This window comes from Felis catus, chromosome F2 (assembly GCF_018350175.1).
Source record: "Felis catus isolate Fca126 chromosome F2, F.catus_Fca126_mat1.0, whole genome shotgun sequence".
Taxonomy (NCBI): domain Eukaryota; kingdom Metazoa; phylum Chordata; class Mammalia; order Carnivora; family Felidae; genus Felis; species Felis catus.
The window spans coordinates 82810411-82830988 of NC_058385.1; the positions used below are offsets into that span (position 1 = coordinate 82810411).

The 20578-nt window shown below is 57.2% G+C and overlaps 1 protein-coding gene across 13 annotated transcripts in view; it reads left to right on the top strand.

Annotated features, from left to right (window-relative positions):
• Positions 1–594: 594 nt before the first annotated feature.
• The window catches only part of MROH1 (maestro heat like repeat family member 1), a 63761-nt gene continuing 43777 nt past the window's right edge, over positions 595–20578 (top strand). For 6 of the 13 annotated variants that reach the window (XM_019823255.3, XM_011291514.4, XM_019823259.3 and 3 more), the window contains exons 1-6: positions 688–890; positions 11803–11869; positions 12869–13014; positions 17855–17986; positions 18504–18666; positions 18836–18934. In XM_019823255.3, the coding sequence (XP_019678814.1) occupies positions 11848–11869; positions 12869–13014; positions 17855–17986; positions 18504–18666; positions 18836–18934 (562 nt within the window). In that variant the 5' untranslated portion in view covers positions 688–890; positions 11803–11847. The other 7 variants (XM_023248543.2, XM_019823256.3, XM_019823257.3 and 4 more) reach the window with 7 other exon arrangements.

The following is a 20578-nucleotide window of genomic DNA, read 5'->3' on the forward strand; positions in this document are numbered from 1 at the left end:
CGCGGAGGAGTCGGCGGCCCCGGGGTCTCTGGATATTTGTTGCGTGTTCAGTGGGTGCATTCCTGTGTGAGAGATAATAGGGCACGATACTGCTCGTGTGTGTCCAGGTTGGGTCCACCTGGCGTGTGCGCCTGGACAGGTGTACGTTTGCGAGGGGACTGGCTTTGAGCACCGTGACGCGCCGAGCCCGAGTCCCCGGTGCGGCCCCCGGTGCGTTCCCCGGTGCGTGGAGCCGCGTGCAGACATCTTTGAGGTGTCAGTGCCCAAGGAGGACAGAAACAGACTGGGGGAGGAGGCCAGGTCCCGGGCGGAGGAAGAGGGAAGTGCACGCCCCGCGCCTGCGCAGTGACCGGCCGCACCCCTAGCGGCCAGCTCGGCCGCGCTCGGGCCCAACTGTCAGCAGCTGTGGGCTCTGGGCGACCGGGGGCGGGGCGGAGCACGAGGCGGAGTTTGCGCACTCCTGCTCTCTGGGGCCTGGTGGGCGGGGTGGAGAGAGGGGGAGAGGGACGCGACTCCGGCCAATGAGCGCAGAGATCGTGTGGGGGCGGGGCCGGACTGCCGCGCGCCGGGCCGCGGTTGGCGGAGGGCGGCGGGGGCGGGCTCGGCGTGCGGCCCCGCCCACTCCGGTCCGGGGCTTGGCGGGAGGGCGGCGCCCGGGCCGCCGCGGCCGCAGCTTCTCAGGTAAACGGCGACCGGGAGTCGGGGACCGGCGGCGCTCGCTCGCAGAGGCGCCCCTCGGGGGAACCTGGGCCCGAGAGTCTGGGGGCCACCACCCACGGCCGGGCCGCGCGGGAATCCAAGTCGGGAGGCGCCTCTCCAAGGTCAGCGGACGAGCGCGAGGAGGGTCCCGGGCGTCGCGGGGCCGAGCCCGCCCCCTTCCCTGGGCTCAGGTGCGTCCAGTCCCCGGAGGAGCCTGATTTGCCGCGTCACAAGCCGGAAGAGGCCCGGCTGCCTGGCCCCTCACCTTCCTCACGCAGATTCGGGATGCCGAGTCCGGTGCCCGTGCCCTCCCTGGGAGGTGTGAGGTCCGCGCCCCTGCTCCCCGCCGCGAGGACACCGGGGTGTCCAATGGAGCAAGCCAAGCCTGAACTCTGAGAGCCCCAAAGCTCAGGGGGCATTGCATTTCCGATTTCTCCGACATTCAGGGAGGCGGTCCGGAGCGGGGAAGTAATTTGTCCAAAGTCACGAGGATTATTGGTCACAGAGTGTAGGTCGCAAAGCTGGAAGGGCCGCAGGAAACCCAGCTCTCAAGTCCAGGGGAGAGCTGGGTGGTGCGCGGCCGGGGCTGGCCCCCAGGCCCGGATGCTGGGCTCCGACCTTCCTGCAGTGCAGCGGTAGGCCCCCAGGAGAGGGCTCTGTCGGAGCGAGCAGGGCTGGACTGAACACACTTGCACACTCTCCCCTTCGCCAGCCTAGCCGAGGTGGGGGCGGGGCTGACCCGCTCAAGCGAGCTGAGTACGAGGGGTGGGGGGCCACAGAGGCGTGGCTGTGTGGCGGTTGGGGAGGGGCAGGTGGGGCTGCGGTGGAGGCTGGCTTTGGGGCAACAGTCTTGGAGGCAGCGACCACCTTGGAAAGGGATGGTGGTAGGGGTGAGAAGAAGAGGGTCAGTGAGCGGACCATAGAGTGCCCGGCCGAGGTGGAGAAACAGGAAGGGGTGGTGCTGGTTCCTGGCCCAGATATCTGAGCACCTGGTGACAGGAAAACATGGCAGGTGGGTTGGGGGCCATGGACAGGTCAGGGGTAAAGGTGGTGAGTTGAGTGCTAGAGCTGTCGGGGTTGAGTGGTGGCGCCTGGTCCAGATGGGGATGCCCAGCGGGCACTGGGCCCCAGGAGACCCCCGTGGGAAGCGCCAGTCATGCGAAACTTCAGCAGCGGCTTGACTGTGATGTGGTTCCATCTCACGCCTGTAGTCCTGGCAGCCCAGGGGCCTGAGCATGCTGCTGTCCGCAGCGTCCTCCTTTCCAGGCCTCAAGCCGTCGTGGTTCAAGCGGGCCGGGGTCTCCCGTCTCTCCGTGGTATCACAGAGGAGTGACCGGAGTTGAGCTCACTTGGTTACCTTGAAACCAATATGCAGGCTGCCGGCTTGTTCAGACCTGCACCTCAGTTTCTCATCCCCCACCCCCCACCCCCCCCGCCCCGGGGCTGTTAGCTGCCTGCAAACATGGTTGGATCAGAGGTGGCACCTGCATTCATCGCTAGTCCCCTGTGCTTGGAAGCAGGTGTTTGCGCTTAGTTTTCAGGCCTAGGGTCCGCTGAGGCCCAGGTAAGCAGTCGGGTTGAGGCTGGTCTGCAGCCGCAGATCTCGTGAGTCCCATGAGCCAAGTTATTTGATCTCCTTGGGGTGGGGGCTCCAGGAAAGCCCCTGTGGCTTCTGGCCGGTGCTTAGGGGATACCGGCTGCCGGAGTTACAAGGACTGTGGTTTCTTTGCCGAGCTGAAGGGCTACCTGGCTTTGGGGGTTTGCATGTGAACCCAGTGACACAGCTTGGCATGACTAACGTTGAGAAATAGCGTAATCAAGTGACTGTGAGCAATGAGCCGTGGACTGCTTCTCCCAGGTCATCAGCCCACGTCCTTGTTGGTAACTCTGGAAGTCTATTCTTCCTCTGGCTCCTGTGCTAGAGGGGAAGTCCCTGGGCCTGCTGCGGGGGTGGGGGGCATTCCTGTGACCCCGCAGGGTGTCCTGACTTCCCAGTCTCCCACACGCCTGTCAGGTGGACTCATGGCTGCCTCTGGGCAGTGGTGCCCATGGCCTCCTCACCTCCCATGCCCCCTTCTGACACTTCGCTGCAGTTGGCCCAGCATCTCAGTGCCCTCCGCGTGCCACGTGGCAACCATAATACACCTGGGTGCCCTTCAAGCCAGGGGCTTGGACTCTGGGCTTGGACGGCACCTGGTCGGCTTACTAAATGCGGTTCAGTGACTGTTTAGTTGAGGTGAATGAGGAGGAAGCCGCTTCTCCGCTTCGCTACAGGGTGTAGGATGCAGACAGGGAGACCCTGCCCTCGTGACCTCTGCGGGTGCTTCAGGGCGTGGGTCCCGGCTGGGTCCCGCCCTGCTGTTACCTAGCGATGTGTCTCTCTCTGTGTGCGTTAAAAGAGATGGTGCCTCTAAGGAACCGCCCGGGCGGCCAGTGCTCGGCACACGCTGCCCGTGAGATGCAGGGTGCCTTCCAGACCCTTCCTTGTCTCTGCACCCTCTTCCCCTGCAGAGCCTTCGTCTTGGTTTGCCATCAGCAGTCTGCTCGCCGTTGGTTTGTCTTCATAGAGAGCAGGGTCTGTGCTGCTGTCCCTGTGGGTCCAGTGTCAGCACACGGGCCACCCGGCCTGGGGCAGGGGCAGCGGACGGGACCCTACAAAACTGGTCTTGCTCAGCTGGGCACACTTTCCTTTTCCGTTTGATGGTCAAGCTCTGCTCCTCGCACTGTGGTTCATACGAATGCACCTACCCACCACTTTCTCTCATTGGTTGTTTTTGTTTTTTTATACAAATCTGACCAGATCTCTGATTGGTATTTGTGTTTCTTCTAACATCTCTGTGCACTTGTGTGAGGGTTTCTGTAGATAGAAGGTGGGTGTCAGAAGACGGGTGACGCGATCGCACGGTGTGACCCTTAGGGCTCTCAGCAGATGTCCCACAGGCTCTGCTGCCTGTCCCCGCTGTGCAGTGACTACGGCACCGATGACGTCCGATGCTGGTGGAGCAGCAGGCCTCCCTGCAAGCCTTTCCCTTGTGACACAAATGGAGCCCGTGCCCGAGTCCTGAACTAAGCTGCCTGCCAGTGCGGGGGAGGCCAGGGCTTGCCCCTCTGCCGGCTGTCTCTTCTGGAATTGTGTACCCTCTTTGTCCATTTTCCTGCTTGTCATCCTGATGTAGGTGAGCTCCTTTGCATGTTAATGTGGGACACATTTTCCTCTTGTTACACCTGTTGTGAGTGAGTTGTCCTTCTTTCTCTTTTGTTTACCTTCTGCTCTGGTGGTTGGATGAGTTGTGTGCGCACGGAGGCTTGTGTGCTTAGGTATAAGTACGTATATGGTTTTCAAGTCTTATGTATGCTTTTGACCTTCAGAAACTTTAAACTTTTATATTGTCAAACTGAGCAATGTTCATTAAGGTGTCTGTGTTTTTGTGTGGGGCTTAGAACGTCCTTTTCTACTTCAAGATGATAAAATATTTACCTATATTTTCTTTCTTTTTTAAACTGTATTTATTTAAGCAATCTCTGTATTCAGTGTGGCGCTCAAACTCATGCCCCCAAGGTCAAGAGCCACATACTCCATGGGCTGAGCCAGCCAGGTGCCCCTGCCTGTATTTTCTGCCAGGACTTTTACATTTCATTTTTCCATTTAACTCTTATGTGCATCTAGAATTCGTGTTGGAATAAAGAAGGATGTGGGGAGGCTAACGTTTTCCCTAGTGTTTAGCTATTTCAATGCTATTTATTGACTAATCTGTCTGTAGGATGTAAAACCCTTTCTTGTATAATACGTTTACCTCCTTATTGGTGTTCATTTCTGGACTTTCTATATAGTTCTGTTGATTTAATACACTTTAATATAAATCCTCCTGTTCATATACTTTAAAAAGTTTAATTGGCTATTCGTGTATGTTCATTCTTTTTTTAAGTTTATTTATTTATATTAGAGAGAGCCAGCGAGCATGTGAGTGGGGAGGGGCAGAGAGAGAAGGAGAGAAAGAATCCCAAGCAGGCTCTGCACTGACAGTACAGAGCCCGATGTGGAGCTTGAACTCACAAACTGTGAGATCATGACCTGAGCTGAAATCGAGTCAGCTCTTCAACCGACTGAGCCACCTAGGCGCCCCCGTGTTAATTCTTCTCTATGAATTTTGGAACCATTGCATCAAGTACCCTCCAGTATCCTGAATCATATATTTACACATTCAGAAAGTTGACAGTTTTACAATATTGAATCATATGGAAGGATTTTGATTTTATTCCTTCAATGAGCAGTATTTAAAAAAATTCTGTGCACACTAAGGGTAAAAACCAAAACTTTTTCCCTTGAAGTGCAGTGGAGAAGACAGGGAAACTGGAACATACAACTGATCTTATATTCATCGTGTGAACAAAGGGTTGTGGGAACATCCCATCACTTGCCGGAAGGTTGGGTGAGCAGGAGTCCCGTGGTAGAGGCCAGGCAGGACGTCCTTGCAGAGGTGCTGAGAGTCCAGGCCGTGGCCAGGGGTTTGCAGGTGGCCAGGACACCTAGAACGTAAAGGACGGAGAAAGAAGCAGAGAGGGGTTTGGGCCTGGGTCTGGGTCACGACAGCCCATGGTGAAGGCGTTAGGTTCTGTGGGCAGCAGGAGGACTGGTAAGTCGCGGTGAGGCCTGCTGGGGTCAGCGTTTGTAAAGGTCAGCACTCTGGGCACGGAGGAGGCGTGTGGGGGGGTGGCCCAGGCAGGACGGTCCATGAGACAGGCGGGGTACAGGACCTCAGTGGGGCAGTAGGGCATCTACCGCCTGAGTGAAGGGCAGAAGGAGGGGAAGGAGGGCAGTGGGGGGTGCTGATGTTTATTACACTGTGTCTGTCACCGAGGGGTGTGACTTGGTGCCATTAATTTCATTCCCTTAACAGTGTATTCAAAGAGGAGAAGTTTTTTGATGAATTTAAGTTTATCAAGTCTTTTTTTTTTTTTTTTTTTTTTTTGCGTAGATTTTGCTTTTGGTGTCAGTCATGGAGATTTTCTTCTTCTTTTTTTTTTTTCCTCCCTCAGAAGTTTTACAGTTTTAACTTTTACATTTAGGTCTGTAAATCATTTTGAGTTTTTATACGTGGTGTGAAGTTTAGACTGAAGTTTTATTGGATGCAGATGCCCAGCTGTGCAGCACTATTTGTTGACGAGACTATCCCTTCTCCCCTGAATAGACTTTATACCTTTGTTAAAAATCAATTGGCCATATAAGTCTTGATGTCAGGTAGGGTACGTCCCCCAGTTTTTTTTTTCCAGAAGTGTTCTGGCAATTCTAAGTCTTCGCACTTTCAGATGAATTTTAGAATTAGTTCGTCCATTTCTACAAAAAGCCTGCTAGGATTTTGACTGGAATGCATTTGTAGATCCATTTAGGAACAACTGATATCTTAGCACAGTATATCTCTCCATTTATTTAAGTTTTCTTTAACTTTTTAAAAATTTTATTTTAGCGCGTGAGCGGGAGAGAGGGGCTGAGGGGGAGAGAGAGAATCTTAAGCAGGTCGCACGTTCAATGTGGAGCCCAATGCAGGGCCCGATCCCATGACCCTGGGATCATGACCTGAGTCGAAATCAAGAGTCAGATACTCAACAGACTGAGCCACCCAGGAGCCCCTATTTTTCTTTTTTTAATGTTGTATATAATTTATTCATAGTGAAAATATTATATACATATATATTTTTTAGCTTACATCTAAGTTAGTTAGCATATAGTGCAGCATGATTTCAGGAGTAGATTCCTTAATGCCCCTCCCCCATTTAGCCCATCCCCCTCCCACAACCCCTCCAGTAACCCTCTGTTCTCCAGATTTATGAGTCTCTTATGCTTTGTCCCCTTCCCTGTTTTTATATTATTTTTATTCCCTTCCCTTATGTTCATCTGTTTTGTCTCTGCTGTCAGCACAGAGCCTGACATGGGGCTTGAACTGATGAACCATGAGATGATGCCCTGAGCTGAAACCGAGAGTTGGATGCTTAACCAACGGAGTCCCCCAGGCGCCCCTGATGTATTATTCTTCTTATATGTTATTGGATGATTTGATGAAATATTGTTAAGAATTTTTACATTTGTGCCTGTGAGGGATATTGGACTATGATTTTCATTATTTGTAATAACTTTACCTGCTTTTGTTATCAGAATAATGCTGGCCTCATAGAATCAGTTGGGAAGTATTCCCTTGTTTTCAATTTTCTTGGAAGAATTTGTGTAGAGTTGGTATTATTTCTTCCTTAAATGTTTGGTAGAATTCCCCCAGGGAAGTCATTTAGACCTTTCATCTAGAACTTTCTCTTTGGGAGGATTTATTTTTTTATTTTTTTAAGTTTATTTATTTTGAGACAGAGGGAGCAAACGGGGAAGGGACAGAGAGAGGGAGAGAGAGAATCTCAAGCAGGCTCCGCACCACCAGTGCAGAGCCTGATGCGGGACTCAAACTCATGAACGGCGAGATCACAACCTGAGCCGAAATTGGACGCTTAACTGAGCCACCCAGGTGCCCCTCTACGGGAAGATTTTTGACTTTTTAAATTTGCCGAGATTTGTTTTAATGCCCAGAATGTAGTCAGTCTTGGTTAGCATTCCATGTGCTTTTGGAAGGAATATACTACTTGTGATGAATGGATGGTTCTATAAATACTACTTAGGTCAAGTCGGTTGACAGTATTGTTCAGGTCTTCTGTCCCCTTACTGATTTTCTGTACAATTGTTTTGTCAGTTATAGAGAAATCTCTGCTGTAATTTCTATTTTTCTATTTCATTTTGCATTTCTATTCGTTTTGGCTTTGTGATTTTTGAAGTTCTGCTATTAGGCACATAAACGTTTAGGATTGTTATGCCTCTGAAACCTACTCTGTCTATTCATATGGTTACTCCAGCTTTCTTGCAACTGGTGTCAGCCTCGTTTTTCTTTACCCACCCTTTTAACCTCTTTATGCTAACATGTGTGGTCTTTCCTGTGGTTTCTTGTGAAATACAGTTATAACGGCCTAGCTGTCCTTGTCTATGAATTCTTCTGCATCGTTTCTGGATCAGTTTATATTGACTGATTCATTCTCATTGTGGGTTGTTTTTGTTTTGTTTTGTTTTATGTTTTTTGTTTTTTTTGTTTTTTGTTTTTTTGTTTTTTTGTTTTTTTTTTTGCTTCTTTGCCTGCCAAGTAATTTTCTGCTGGATGTCAGACATCATTATTTTGCCTTGCTGGTGCTAGGTATTTTTGTGTTGCTATTATTCTTGAACTTTGCTGGGATGTAGCTAAGTTACTTGGGAACAATTTGATCTTTTCAGGTCTTTTTTTGTTTTTATTTATTTAAAAAAATTTGTTTTGGGGCGCCTGGGTGGTGCAGTCGGTTAAGCGTCCGACTTCAGCCAGGTCACGATCTCACGATCCGTGGGTTCGAGCCCTGCGTCGGGCTCTGGGCTGATGGCTCAGAACCTGGAGCCTGTTTCCGATTCTGTGTCTCCCTCTCTCTCTGCCCCTCCCCCGTTCATACTCTGTCTCTCTCTGTCCCAAAAATAAATAAAAAACGTTGAAAAAAAAATTAAAAAAAAAATTAAAAAATTTGTTTTAAGCTTTATTTATTTTTGAGAGAGAGACAGACAGGGTGTGAGTGGGGGAGGAGCAGAGAGGGAGACCCAGAATCCGAAGCAGGCTCCAGGCTCTGAGCTGTCCGCACAGGGCCCAACACGGGGCTCGAACCCACGAACCATGAGATCATGACCTGAGCCAAAGTCGGCCGCTTAACTGACTGAGCCATCCAGGTGCCCCGCTTTATTTGTTTTTAAATGTTTATTTATTTTTGAGAGAGATATATATAGAGAGAAAGAGAAAGTGTGAGTGGGGGGGTAGCGCAGAGAGAGAGGGAGACAGAGGATCTGAAGTGGGCTGCGAGCTGACAGCAGAGAACCCGATGTGGGGCTTGAACTCACGAACCATGAGATCCCGACCTGAGCTGAAGTCAAACCCTTAACTGACTGAGCCACCCAGGTGCCCCTTCAGGTCTTACTTACTTTTAGCTTTGTTAGGTGAGAGCAGACAGCGTTTAGCCTATGGCTAATTTTATTTTTTTACCAAGGCAAAACCCTTTTGAGTGCTCTTCCCAATACTCTGACTTTTGACGTTTTCCCCTTGGGCTGCTGGGAACAGCCCCGTTCCTGGTCTGTTGTGAGTTCTGGCGATGTTTCTGCTGGGTTTTTTGGGTAGTTCTTTCCCTGGCTTTGGTAGTTTTTTCTCAGATATGGTGCTTGAATCAGTTTTCTGTTGCTGCTATGATAAGTTACCACGGACTTAGTGCCTTAAATGATGTATATGTATTATCCTAGAGTCCCTGAGAACTTTAGGCTGGAGGCAGTAGGGCCGTGCTCCTTGCTGGGGTCTCTGGGGAGAATCTCTCCTGCTCTTTCACGTTGTTGGCACAATTGGTTCGTTGTGGCTGTAGGACCGGAGTCCCTGTTTCCTTGCTGGCTGTAAACTAAGGGACACGTCCGGCTTTTAGAGGCCACCCAAATTATGTGGTCCAGAGCCTCCTTCCTCTGTCTTTAAAGCCAGCCGGGGGGGGGGGGGGGGGGTTGAATCCTTCTCATGCTTCAAATTTCTCCTCCTCCTCCTCCTTCCATCTCCTCTCTTTGCCCCGCTGGGAGGGGTTCTCTGCAGTTTAAGGGTTTATATACACCCTTTCGCTAGTCTCACCCACATAAGCCAGGGGAGTCCCCCCACCTCAGGGTCTGTACCCTTAATCCCATCTGCTGAGTCCCTCTTGACATGTAACATATTCACAGGTTCTGGGGGTGAGGACATAGGCATCTTTGGGGACATTACTCTGCTGCCCAGCACTGACCAGTAAGTCCGCCAGGACCCTCTGCAGATCTCTAGAGTTCTCTGTGGTGCTAGAGTCTATAGACTGGCAGGACCTAGGTCTCCCAAGATGCTCCCAGTTGTCTCAAGCCGGGGGTATTGCCGGGTCCCGGTGATTCCTCCTCAGTCTGGATGCACCCTCCGGGCCGTGAGCTGGAGTGGCTACAGGGCTCCCGTCCTTCATTTCCTGACGTCTGTCACCCTGAGAACTGCAGGTCCATGTGTTTCGTCCAGCTTTTTAGTGGTTTGGGTCAGGAGGGCAGTTGGTCCGTTACTCCCGTCTGGGCTGGGAGCTGAAGCCTCTTACACTTATTCCTTACTCTTTGCTCCTGTTTGAGTTGGGTGCACGTGGCCTTTTGCACTTGTAGGAAGAGCGTTTCGAACTTGGACTTTGAGTTGGTTTAACCCTGTTTCTTCCTGGGTAGTGGAGACAGGCAGCCGTGTCCCCTCTGGGGACAGCCGCTTGTCTCGTAGATGCAGACCAGGTCTAGGCATCGGGATTTGGGTTCTGTCTGAGCATGTGTCGCCACTGCCTTTGAGAAGATCTTCGGATTCTTTCTGGAACCTGCTGCCAGCATACTTCATACCCTGCCTGATGGCTGCGACCTTTCAGCCCTTCATCCTTTGTGGGTTTGGGTTTTTTGGCCGCCTTCTTGCTCTGCCACAAGTGAAATGTGTGTTTCTATTTCTTGTTTTCCTTGTTACTTTTAGATGCTTTCCAGGAAGAAAGGGGAAACACCTTGCTGATGCCAGCGTCTTTGAACCAGTGTCTTCTCCTTCTGCTTTCTCTCTGCCTGGGATTCCTGGAGATTTCTGGTTTGCTAATTTTATCTTGTTTTCTAGTGTTCTTGTGGGTTTATTCTTTTAAAACTTGCATCTTCGGGGTACCTGGCTGGCGCAGTCGTGGAGCGCGGGACTCTTGATCTCGGGGCTGTGAGCTTGAGCCCCATGTTGGATGTAGAGATGACTTAAAAGTAAAATCTTTTTAAAAATTGAAAAAAAGTACTTGCATCTTCTCTGGTCATCTCATTGAGGTTTTGGTGGGGCACGTGTGTGTGCTTGGGCCGGTCTGCCTTCCTGGGCATGTGTGGTGTTGTCACTCACTTATAATTCTGCCACCACTCGCCCCGGGATTTCTCACTTCCTTCCTTCCTGTGTCCGTAGCCAGATGAGTGTCCTCTTGCTTGGTTAGGGCCAGGTCATGGCACCTCCTCTCTCGTCTCTGTCCTTTTATGGATGAGAGGTGATCAGGGAAGGGTCCAAGATGGAGGTGACCCATCGAGGGGTGGTGGGATTGCCAGCTCACGGAAGACATCAGTGTTAGAAAGCCGTCAGCTACAGCGCCGAGGGCCTGAGGTCCCTCTGACCTTATAGGACCTTGGAGAGCCTCACGTAGGTCCGAGCATGGCCCTGCGCTGAAGAGGCAGGGGCATTTGCCTACTGGTGGGTTTTACTCTCGGGGCCCATCTGCTGCAAGGGCTGCCTCGAGGCGTGTAGTGCCTGAAAGCCACGTCTCTCAAATGCCAGGGGCGGTTTGGATGGTTGGTTTCCTCTGCCAGTGAACCCGCCAGACCCCATGCTGCCCTTCCAGCGTCTCTCGTTGTGCTAGAATTCTCAGGCACGGGGTGTCAAGCCTGTGGTGATCCGCCTTGTCCTTGGCTCTCGGGGACAGGTTTCCCTGCTGTGCACAGACTGCGGGTGACGGGTGACGTCAGCCTCGTGCGCGCCCTCTCTCGTTTACAGAGTGACGGAAGCTGCTGTAGGTGGAGTCGGGGGGCACGTCTGCCCCTCTCACCGTGCGGGCTCACATCACCCTGGCCGGGCTGCCGGGTGCGGCAGAGGGGAGCTGGGAACCGTGGGGGGAGGGCGCCTTCCGCCCTCTGTGACCGCCATCCACCGTGTGCCAGATGGCTCCCTCGCGAGAAGGCACTGATGTCCTGTTTCACGCCTGTTTTTTTAAGCTTACTTATTTATTTATTTTTGAGACAGAGAGGGAGAGAGTGTGTGAGCAGGGAAGGGTCAGAGAGAGAGGGAATCCCAAGCAGGCTCTGCGCTGTCAGCACAGAGCCTGATGTGGGGCTCAATCCCATAAATCGTGAGATCATAACCTGAGCTGACATCAAGAGTCGGCCGCTTACCCGAGCCCCCAGGCGCCCCTGAAATCGTGGTTTATACAAACACGGTGACGGCCTGTAAACCGAGGACTCTTACGGTTTAAATGTGTTTTCGGTTACTCCAGGTTTGAGAAGAAGCTGCCCGAGCCGACGCCGGTGAGGCGGCCGAGATGGCAGAGCCCTACGTGAAGAGTGAGTGAGTGGGCTGGGCAGGGACACGGGGCAGTGGAGCGCCTGCCAGCTTGGAGTCTGGGACCCGGCCGAGCGTGGCGTTGAGTGAACGGGCTTTGAGGGAGGCACTGTCGCGTGGTGTGAACAGGCTCTCTCCGAGCTCGCGGTAAAGAAAAGAAAACGAGGTCGTCTGCGTAGCTGCTGAATCAGAGGGGGCCGATTGGGCTGCAGGCTCCGTGTGGTGTGGGGAGTGATGTTTGCCGGGTGAAGGGGGCTTTGTGCTCTGAGTAGGGGGGCCCTGTGCCTCTGCCCCTTTCTACACAAGACCTGGGTCCCGCAGCCACCCTGGCTGTCCACCCTGTCCCTGCCCCCAGGGCCAGCGGTTTGCTGAGGCGAGGGGAGAGACGTCCTCGCCCCACAGAGCGCCTCCCCCAGAAGTGAGGATCCATAAGCGCCATTCGCAGGCCCCGGGCCCTGGGCTCTGGGGACACTGAGGATGGCAGGGTCCTGTCCGGGGGCACCGAGCCGGAGAGGTCTGGCTCTGAGTGTGGAGCATTGACCAGCAGGGATGGGATGGTGGAGAGTTGTCTCTGGGGGCAGGTGGCAGACCTCAGGTGCTGCCCGGTGTGGGGCAGATGGCCACCTAGCCCTGAGTCTATAACACCTGCCTTTTACAGCAGCCACGGTCGGGGGGGGGGGGCGGGGGGCACGAAGCAAACACAGCCTGGGACGGAAGGTCAGGGGTTAGCCAGGGTGGCCTCGGAGCAGCCGGCCGGTGGGTCCCAGACAGAGACCCTGGCGAGCAGGCCGGAGGGAGGCAGTGTGCGTGCAAGAGTGCCTCGGGTGTGTGCGGGCGAGGTGTACAAGGTGGCCAGGCGGTGGGGCCTGGGGGAGGTTGCTGGGGCAACGGGAAAGTACAGGGGTCGGGGAAGGGGGAGGCGTCCTCCAACTCACAGGCCGAGGAGGTGGCTGGCGGGGTCGGCCGGGCCTGAGCACGCACGCCGGGCTTTGTCTCTGTAGAGCTGTCCACCGTCCTGCTGGAGGCCATCACCGACAAGGACCCTCTGGTGCAGGAGCAGGTCTGTGGCGCCCTGTGCGCCCTCGGAGAGGCGCAACCAGCGGAGGTGCTCCGAGCCTGTGAGGAGTACCTGTGGCAGCACGAGAAGGTATTCCCTGCCCGTGGCTGGCGGGTGTCGGGGGGTGAGCCGCTCCACTAGGCGCTCCGGGGCCCTTGGGGCGGGGTCTGTAGGGGAGGGATGGCTGTAAAGCCGGGGTCCCGGTTGCTGTGAGTAGAAAGCCGCCCCTTCCGGTCCCAGTTCCCCCGACATGGGGCATTTCCAGGACACGCGAGCCGCCTCAACTTGTGGCCTGTGGGTCCGTCCCGTCGTGGGGGCACCGGGTGGGCACGTCAGGCGGTCAGCCGCACAGCATCCAGCTGCTCACAAGCCCAGGCTGTGTTGGCGTCCCCGCTCACTCGCTGGGTCGAGGACGGACAGCTCTCCTCGCCGGGGTCTGTGCCGTCTCCCAAGGGAGAGAGAGCAGGCCACTCGCCGTCAGGGACCGCCAGAGGAACGGGTGGACGAGCGCGTGAGGGAGGGTGGAAGGCGTTCGAAGCGGGGCCGCCCGCGGAGCCCGGGCCCTCTCCCTCGCCGCCCTCCCTCGGACCGCGGGCCCCCCGTGCTGGCCGTGCCCAGGGCCGCCCTGCAGGGACGCGGGCGTGCCCGTCGGTGCCGCAGAGGAGGCTGGGAGCCAGCTCTCTGTTCCGGAGTCGCCGCCGGCCCCGGGTCTGAAGTGGTTGTGTGCCGGCTCTAGTTGTTTTCGGTGTGCTTTGGGCCCTTCCTCGGAGGGAGAGGCACTTTCACAGCCTTAAAAGACCAGTTTTCCTTGTGTTTGATCTAATACTTTGAGGTGGGAAAGGGGATCTCTGTACGGCAGGAGCTACTTCTCTCTCATGTGGGACCGCCATCTCCTAGGCAGTAGGTCAGTCCCACCGGGCGGCCACTGAGCTGATCATATGGCAGCTTAGGGCCACCCCCCCCCCCATCCCAGCTTTGGCTCTCTTAGCCTTTCTGGCCTTTTATGTGCGCGTAGGCACACTAGGGCCGCCCGTGGGGACTGTGCATAGAGCGAGTGGGGAGAGTGCACGCTCGTGCTCGGGCGCGGTGCGTGTCCACCGCGGCTCTTCCGTGGCTTCATGGAGCTTCGCGCGGCTCGCATGCCGGGAGCTGGCCCTCCCGTGTGTGGCTGAGAGCCTCTGTGATTGTTAGCGACCCATACGCAGCAAGACGTCGTGGGCTTCGTGCTGGCCGTTTTCTAGCTCATCTAGGATTTTGCACTTCTTCCAGCCTTTTCGGTTTCTTTCACCACTTTAAGAAGAAAGCTCTCCCTTTCACGTTTGCGTGTTTGCAGTAAAAGTATATGAAGTGGGAAGTTCTGTCCTCTCGACTGAGCTCCTCGCCAGGCACCTCTCTCTGCCCCTACGCCGCCCCCCCCCCCGCCCCCACGTCTTGCCACCTGCCTGGCATCCTCACACCGTGCGTTATGGGGTTTCACCTCCCACTGACTCCCTGGAAGACGCGTGGGCGGGGCGCACACGGGGACAGACCGTCCCTGCACGGTGGCTCTCAGGCCCATGGGCGGGAAGTGGCTGGCGGAACAGAGGCAGAAGTAGTCGTCTGGGTCGGTCAGGGTCACTCCAGCACGAGCAGGCTTGGGTCTCTCACAGTTCTGGAGGCCGGGAGTCCGAGATCACGGTGCCGGCAGGTTCTGTGTGCGGTGGGGACCCGCTTCTTACTTCATAGGCGGCCTCCTCCTCCTCACCCTGTCCTCACACGGCAGAAGGGAGGAGGGAGCTCTCTGGAGCCTCTTTAGAAGGCACTAATCCCACCCCTGAGGCTGCACCCTCCTGACCTGCTCGCTTCCTGAAGACCCTCCTCCCAATACTGTCACCTTGGGGTTAGGTTTCAGCACAGGCATTTTGGGGAGACGGTTTGTAGCAATAGCAAAATCAAACTTTGAACTGGTAACTAAAGGTTTTCTTCTGTTTGTTCTTTTTTTTGGCTGGTTTCAACTTCATGCATTCGTGTCTGGTTTTCTGTAGAATCTCATCCTAACACAAGGGAGGTCTTTCGTTTGTTTTTTACATGTTTGTTTATTTATTCCGAGAGAGAGACGTGTGTGAGAGTTTACTTGGCGCTGAGTTATTCTGCTAGGGGTTAAAATCCCAGCGTGCTCGGCAGCGAGTCGACTCCTCCACTGACCCAGGTCAGGACCTCAGACGGGCGCTGGTAGTCACCTCGTGCATCGGGACCACGTGGTGACTGTCCGACCTTTGCGTCCCGTGGCGAAGGTCCTTCCTGCAGATGACCCGGCGCGGGTTCTCAAGCAGCTCTTGAGCAGAACCGGTCAGCGCTGGGGGGAAGGCGGGACGATGGGCTCGCTGGCAGCACGTGAGAGTGTGGAGCCGGAAATCTCCCACGCCCGCTCGGGGCCGGTCCCTGGGCCACCCCAGCGCGGTTCCCGCCCTGCTCAGGTGACAGGCCCGTGGCTTTATCACCGCGTGCCGCGGAGCACTACATCTTGTTCTGATGGGGCTAGTGTTCTGCCCGTTGAACTTTAAGAGCAATGTAAAATGGAAACAGAAAACCTTTTTCTTTAAAAATAGGCGACTGTTGGGGCGCCTGGGTGGCGCAGTCGGTTAAGCGTCCGACTTCAGCCAGGTCACGATCTCACGGTCCATGGGTTCGAGCCCCGCGTCGGGCTCTGGGCTGATGGCTCGGAGCCTGGAGCCTGTTTCCGATTCTGTGTCTCCCTCTCTCTCTGCCCCTCCCCCGTTCATGCTCTGTCTCGCTCTGTCCCAAAAATAAATAAAAAACGTTGAAAAAAAAATAAAAATAAATAAAAATAAAAATAGGCAACTGTTGCGATCCCTATCAAAATCCCAGGGATGGTTTTTGCAGAAATAGAAAAAGCCATCCCAAAAGTCAGATGAAACCTCAAGGGATCCTGAACAGCCAAAACAGTCTTGAAAAAGAACAAAGCTGGGGACTCACACTCGTTGACTTCAAGGCTTACTACAAGGCCGCTGGAGCCGAACACCACGGTGGAGACCGGCCGAGAGACGGGGCAGAGAGACGGGGCAGAGAGACGGGGCAGAGAGACGGGGCAGAGAGACGGGCGTAGAGACGGGGCAGAGAGACGGGGCAGAGAGACGGGCGTAGAGACGGGCCAGAGAGACGGGCAGAGCGACGGGCGTAGAGACGGGGCAGAGAGACGGGACAGAGAGACGGGCGTAGAGACGGGGCAGAGAGACGGGCAGAGCGACGGGCGTAGAGACGGGGCAGAGAGACGGGCAGAGAGACGGGGCAGAGAGACGGGCATAGAGACGGGGCAGAGAGACGGGCAGAGCGACGGGCGTAGAGACGGGGCAGAGAGACGGGCAGAGAGACGGGCGTAGAGACGGGGCAGAGAGACGGGCAGAGAGATGGGCGTAGAGACGGGGCAGAGAGACGGGGCAGAGAGACAGGCAGAGAGACGGGGCAGAGAGACGGGGCAGAGAGACGGGCGTAGAGACGGGGCAGAGAGACGGGGCAGAGAGACGGGCAGAGAGACGGGGCAGAGAGACGGGCGTAGAGACGGGGCAGAGAGACAGGGCAGAGAGACGGGCGTAGAGACGGGGCAGAGAGACGGGCAGAGAGACGGGCGTAGAGACGAATGCAATATGCAATAGAGTCGAGAGCCCGGGAAAAACCTTTGTGTATGTGGTCAAATGAATTTTGACGCAGTTTATCACCCGGAGAACAAAAGCTAACCCTGGAGCTTTCCCCCGGGAACCTGAGGCAGGGTTCGTGGGATCTGCTCGTCCATCTAGAGGTGTTTACCATCTGCGTTGGCTCCTTTCAGGAACGAAAATCGTGCCCACGGGTGGGCCCCACAGTGCAGGAGGCTGCTGGTGGCCTCCGTGGGAGGGAACCCCTGCTTTTACAGAGAGCCCTCCACCAGCCCAAGTCGCCTGTCTTTCTGGCCCCTTTTCCTCCGGTCGCCCAGGCTCAGTCCTGTCCCGGCACAGACCAGGGCACCGCGTGCTGCCGTGTGTGCCGGACCCCCCTCCGCCTGGATGCCCCGCTCCTGGGGGCGGGAGGTCCTCACGGGAAGGCCGGTCTTGGTCTTTCCCTGCCCCCTGCGTGTTTCTTGCCCTCCCCTCCGGTCTCCGTGAGCGCCCCGGGGCTCCCGGCCCGATGGAGCCTCTCCCTTGGCCGCGCCCTGCTCCGTTCACCTCACCTCTGCTGCGGTCCGTCCTTGCAGCGAGGCACCTTGGCTTCCTGGCCCCGGACCCCGCTCCCAGCCGTCACCACACGTCCTCAGTTGAGGCGAGGATGAGTGCCAGGTGGGGCCACGGCTGCCAGGTGCCGACGAGGACTGTGTCTGGGCGGGTGGGGGCCCCACCCGGAGCCGGGGAGGAACCCTAGGACAGGGCCGGCAGTGGGCAGTGCCGTGTCATTTTACCGGCCAGCCTCAGCCCTTGGGGTGAGGTCAGAAGCCTGGGGAGGGGTGTGACAGACAAGGCCCCCTCGGGGCGGGGCGCGCCTGAGTGAGGAGAGGGCCTGTCAAGCAGTCTCCTCTGACCGGTCTCCCTGGGGAGCCCCAAAACTTCCTGGTGGCAGCAAACTCTGTCGTGATAGGACCTCTCGGGGCAGGAGAGCTTCTGGCCCGGAGACCCCGGCCACGGCACGAGGGTCACCATCTGTTCACTGCGGGTGTTGCACAGAACACTCCTGGCACCTGCTGACGACCTCGTGCCCTCACCCGCTTCTCACGGTCCTTTCCTGTGCGAGGCCCCGAGAGTCTGGGGGCATGAGGAGTGGCCAGGCGTGCCCTGACCTCCCGCGTTGGGGCAGCCAGGGGTGACTGTGAGTTGAGTCACCCCTATAGAGAAAGCAGGTGTCAGCAGGCTGCCTGGGTGCGAGCTCCCCTTCCGGGACCTCCCTCGATGGTTTCTCTGGTCAGTTGGCACATCCTTACCGGACGATGATCCTGAGGGCCATGGAGACGGTCGTGAGCAGTCACATCAGTGACCTGGACAAGGACATGGCCAGGGCTGTCATCTTTCTGGCCTCCAGCGAGATGACCAGGGTGAAGGTATGGGGGGCGCCTGCCTGCTCGGGGAGGGGAGCTTCTTTCCTAGGACTTTGACCCGAGCGCATTGGGAACGTGGGCTCGCATCTGGCTGCCTTGAGCCGGCCGCCCCTTCCTGCACACTGAGTGCCCTGCTGGGATGGGGAGGCCCGCCCATAAGTGTAGAGGTGGAGCTGGAGCAGAGACAAACTTCTGGAGGTCTCAGGGCAGACGCAAGGGCACCGGTGCCGGCCCCCCAGCGCGAGGAGGACGTTGCCAGGCTCTGCGCGGGGCCGGCTCCCGGTGGCAGCACTTTCCTCTCCCTGCAGGTGGAGGGGGCAGGTGCTCGGCTCCTGGGGGGAGGGGGGAGCAGGGGATACTGGGGGAGGGGGCTTGGGAGAGTTCTCTAGCAGGTGCTCACGGGGAGCCTGAGAACAGGGCACGACGTCCCATTGTTGCTTCTTGGGCAATTTCAGGGTGAGGTCCTGTGTCCCTTGCTTGATCGGGGCATCAGTGCACGTTTTCGGGGCGGGGGGTACAGGACTTGGTGTGTGACTGGCAGCAGGCTGCCAGCAACGTCCTGGTGGCTGTTGGGAAGCAGTTCATCGGCCTGGTGATGGAGGAGGTGCTGAGCAAGTTCCAGCCTGGGGCCCTGCCGCACTACTTCGTCGTGCAGACCCTCGCCAACCTGGCGGCTTCCAACGGTAGGCTCCGCCTGGCCTGTCCCCACCGGCATTCGGAGCGAGTGGGGGGGGGGGGAAACCTCTCCACCACCCGCCCCGGGCCGTGTGGCCTGGGGGCCCGGGGAGGGTGCACGGCGGCCAGGCCAGGTGAGGCGGGGGTTCCCTGACGCACCCCCCCCCCATTTTGCAGTGTTCGGCATGGTGCCCTTCCTGACGTCCATCCTGAGCACCATGCTCCCCATGCTGGGCATGGCCAAGCACGATACGATGAGGGTGGCGTTTTGCTGTGGTAAGATGGGGTCTCCGGGGCGGGGGCTGGGAGCCGCCTGCCCACCCCTTGGGTCTGGGGAGGGTCATGAGTCCTCTGGGCGGTGGAGGAGGGCTGAGCGGCCCTGGGTGACTACGGACGTGTGGGCGGGTGGGCACTGCTACAGGCGGGGACTCGGCCCGGGCGTCCGGCTGCTTCTGTCCGCTGGCAGGGGCCCCTGTACCTCACAGTGCGGTTCCCCGAGTCCGGGACACTTGAGGGGGCGGGGGTGCGGGAAGAAACCTCCCCAGAGCCGCAGAGATTTCCCACATCTCTCCCTGCTCAGTACTGGGCATCTCCGAAAGGGGTCCTTACTCCCCTCCCTCCCGGGTCTGCTGCCCTCTGTGCACTCAGCAGGGACGGCTTCTCAGGGCGGGGTCCGTGCACGGTGTGGAAGGGGTGTGGGGGGGATGGCTCCTCACGGCGAGCCTTTCGAGGCAAGGGAGGCGTTCCTGTTGGGAGGAGGGCAGAGGGTCCTGAAGCGTGGAAGGTGCCGTGGGCGGCTGCGCCCACATTGCGTGGCTTCCTCTGGAACGCCCGCAGCCCTGGCACTGAGTGGGGAGCAGGGCTCCGGTTAGGAGGGTCCTCGGTAAGGGAAGGGTGTGGTGACTGGACAGGGTCAGGGCACCTGGAGCTCAGCTGAGGGCTTGTCGGGTACTTGCCGGCCGGCCTGCTGCCCCCACTCCCTGCCGTGTACTTGGGGGCACCTGGGGCCTTTCACAGCAGCATACTGGAGCCCGGGACCCTCGTCTGCCCCACTCGCGGGGGCTTCGGATCCTGGGGCCCCGGGGAGGGGCTCCAGCTCCTGCCGGCCGTCCTTACGGCCCCTTGCTCCCATGTCCCTTGTCCCTGCCACGGCCTCCTTCCTGTCTTCTTCTCACGCGCTCCTCCCACCGCGGGTGATGGCAGACTCCCCGGGTTAAATTGTAGGAACCCTCCTTGACCTGGTTTCGGGTAACGAGAATTTTCGTCAGGGTCCTGGGACAGCTGAGCCGGGGATTCCCACCGGGCTGGAAGGCAGAGCAGGACCCAGAAGGTGGGGCGTGGGGATGTGTTTGCAGGTGCTGGAAGCAAGGGGGGGTGGGGAGCTGGGAGGTCACCTAGGACGGCGCATCCAGGCTAGAGGGGGAGTAAGGAGACCCCGCGTCGCAGCCGAGGGCTCCTCGGGAAGGACACAGCTCCATCCCTGCAGCTGCCGAGGCCGCGAGCGGGGGGCCGGTCCGAGGTGCCGAAGAACCGACCCTTCTAATGCCACTGACGGTTTTTACCGCGTCCGCGTCCGTCGTGTGTGAGCAGCATTCGCTCTGCACCGGACGTGCTGTCTGCAGGGCACGTGGTGCTCTCCGCTGACCGACGCTCCCCCGCCTGCCGTTGGAGGAGAGAGCGGCCCTTCCCGCTGGCATGGTGGGCCGTGAGTGGGCCGAGGCCTCCCGTGTCTGCTGGCCCAGGGCCACGAACAGAAGTTGGTGCCCCAGGGTCCTTCCCGGTTGCATCTGCTGACGCTGTGGTTGGAGGGAGAAGAGCCAGAACGCCCAGAGGTGGAGACGGCGTCCCCCGGACAGCCGGTGCGCGGCCAGCCTGACCACACCGTGTGGCACTGAAGGTGGCCCCGGATTGCTGCCCGCG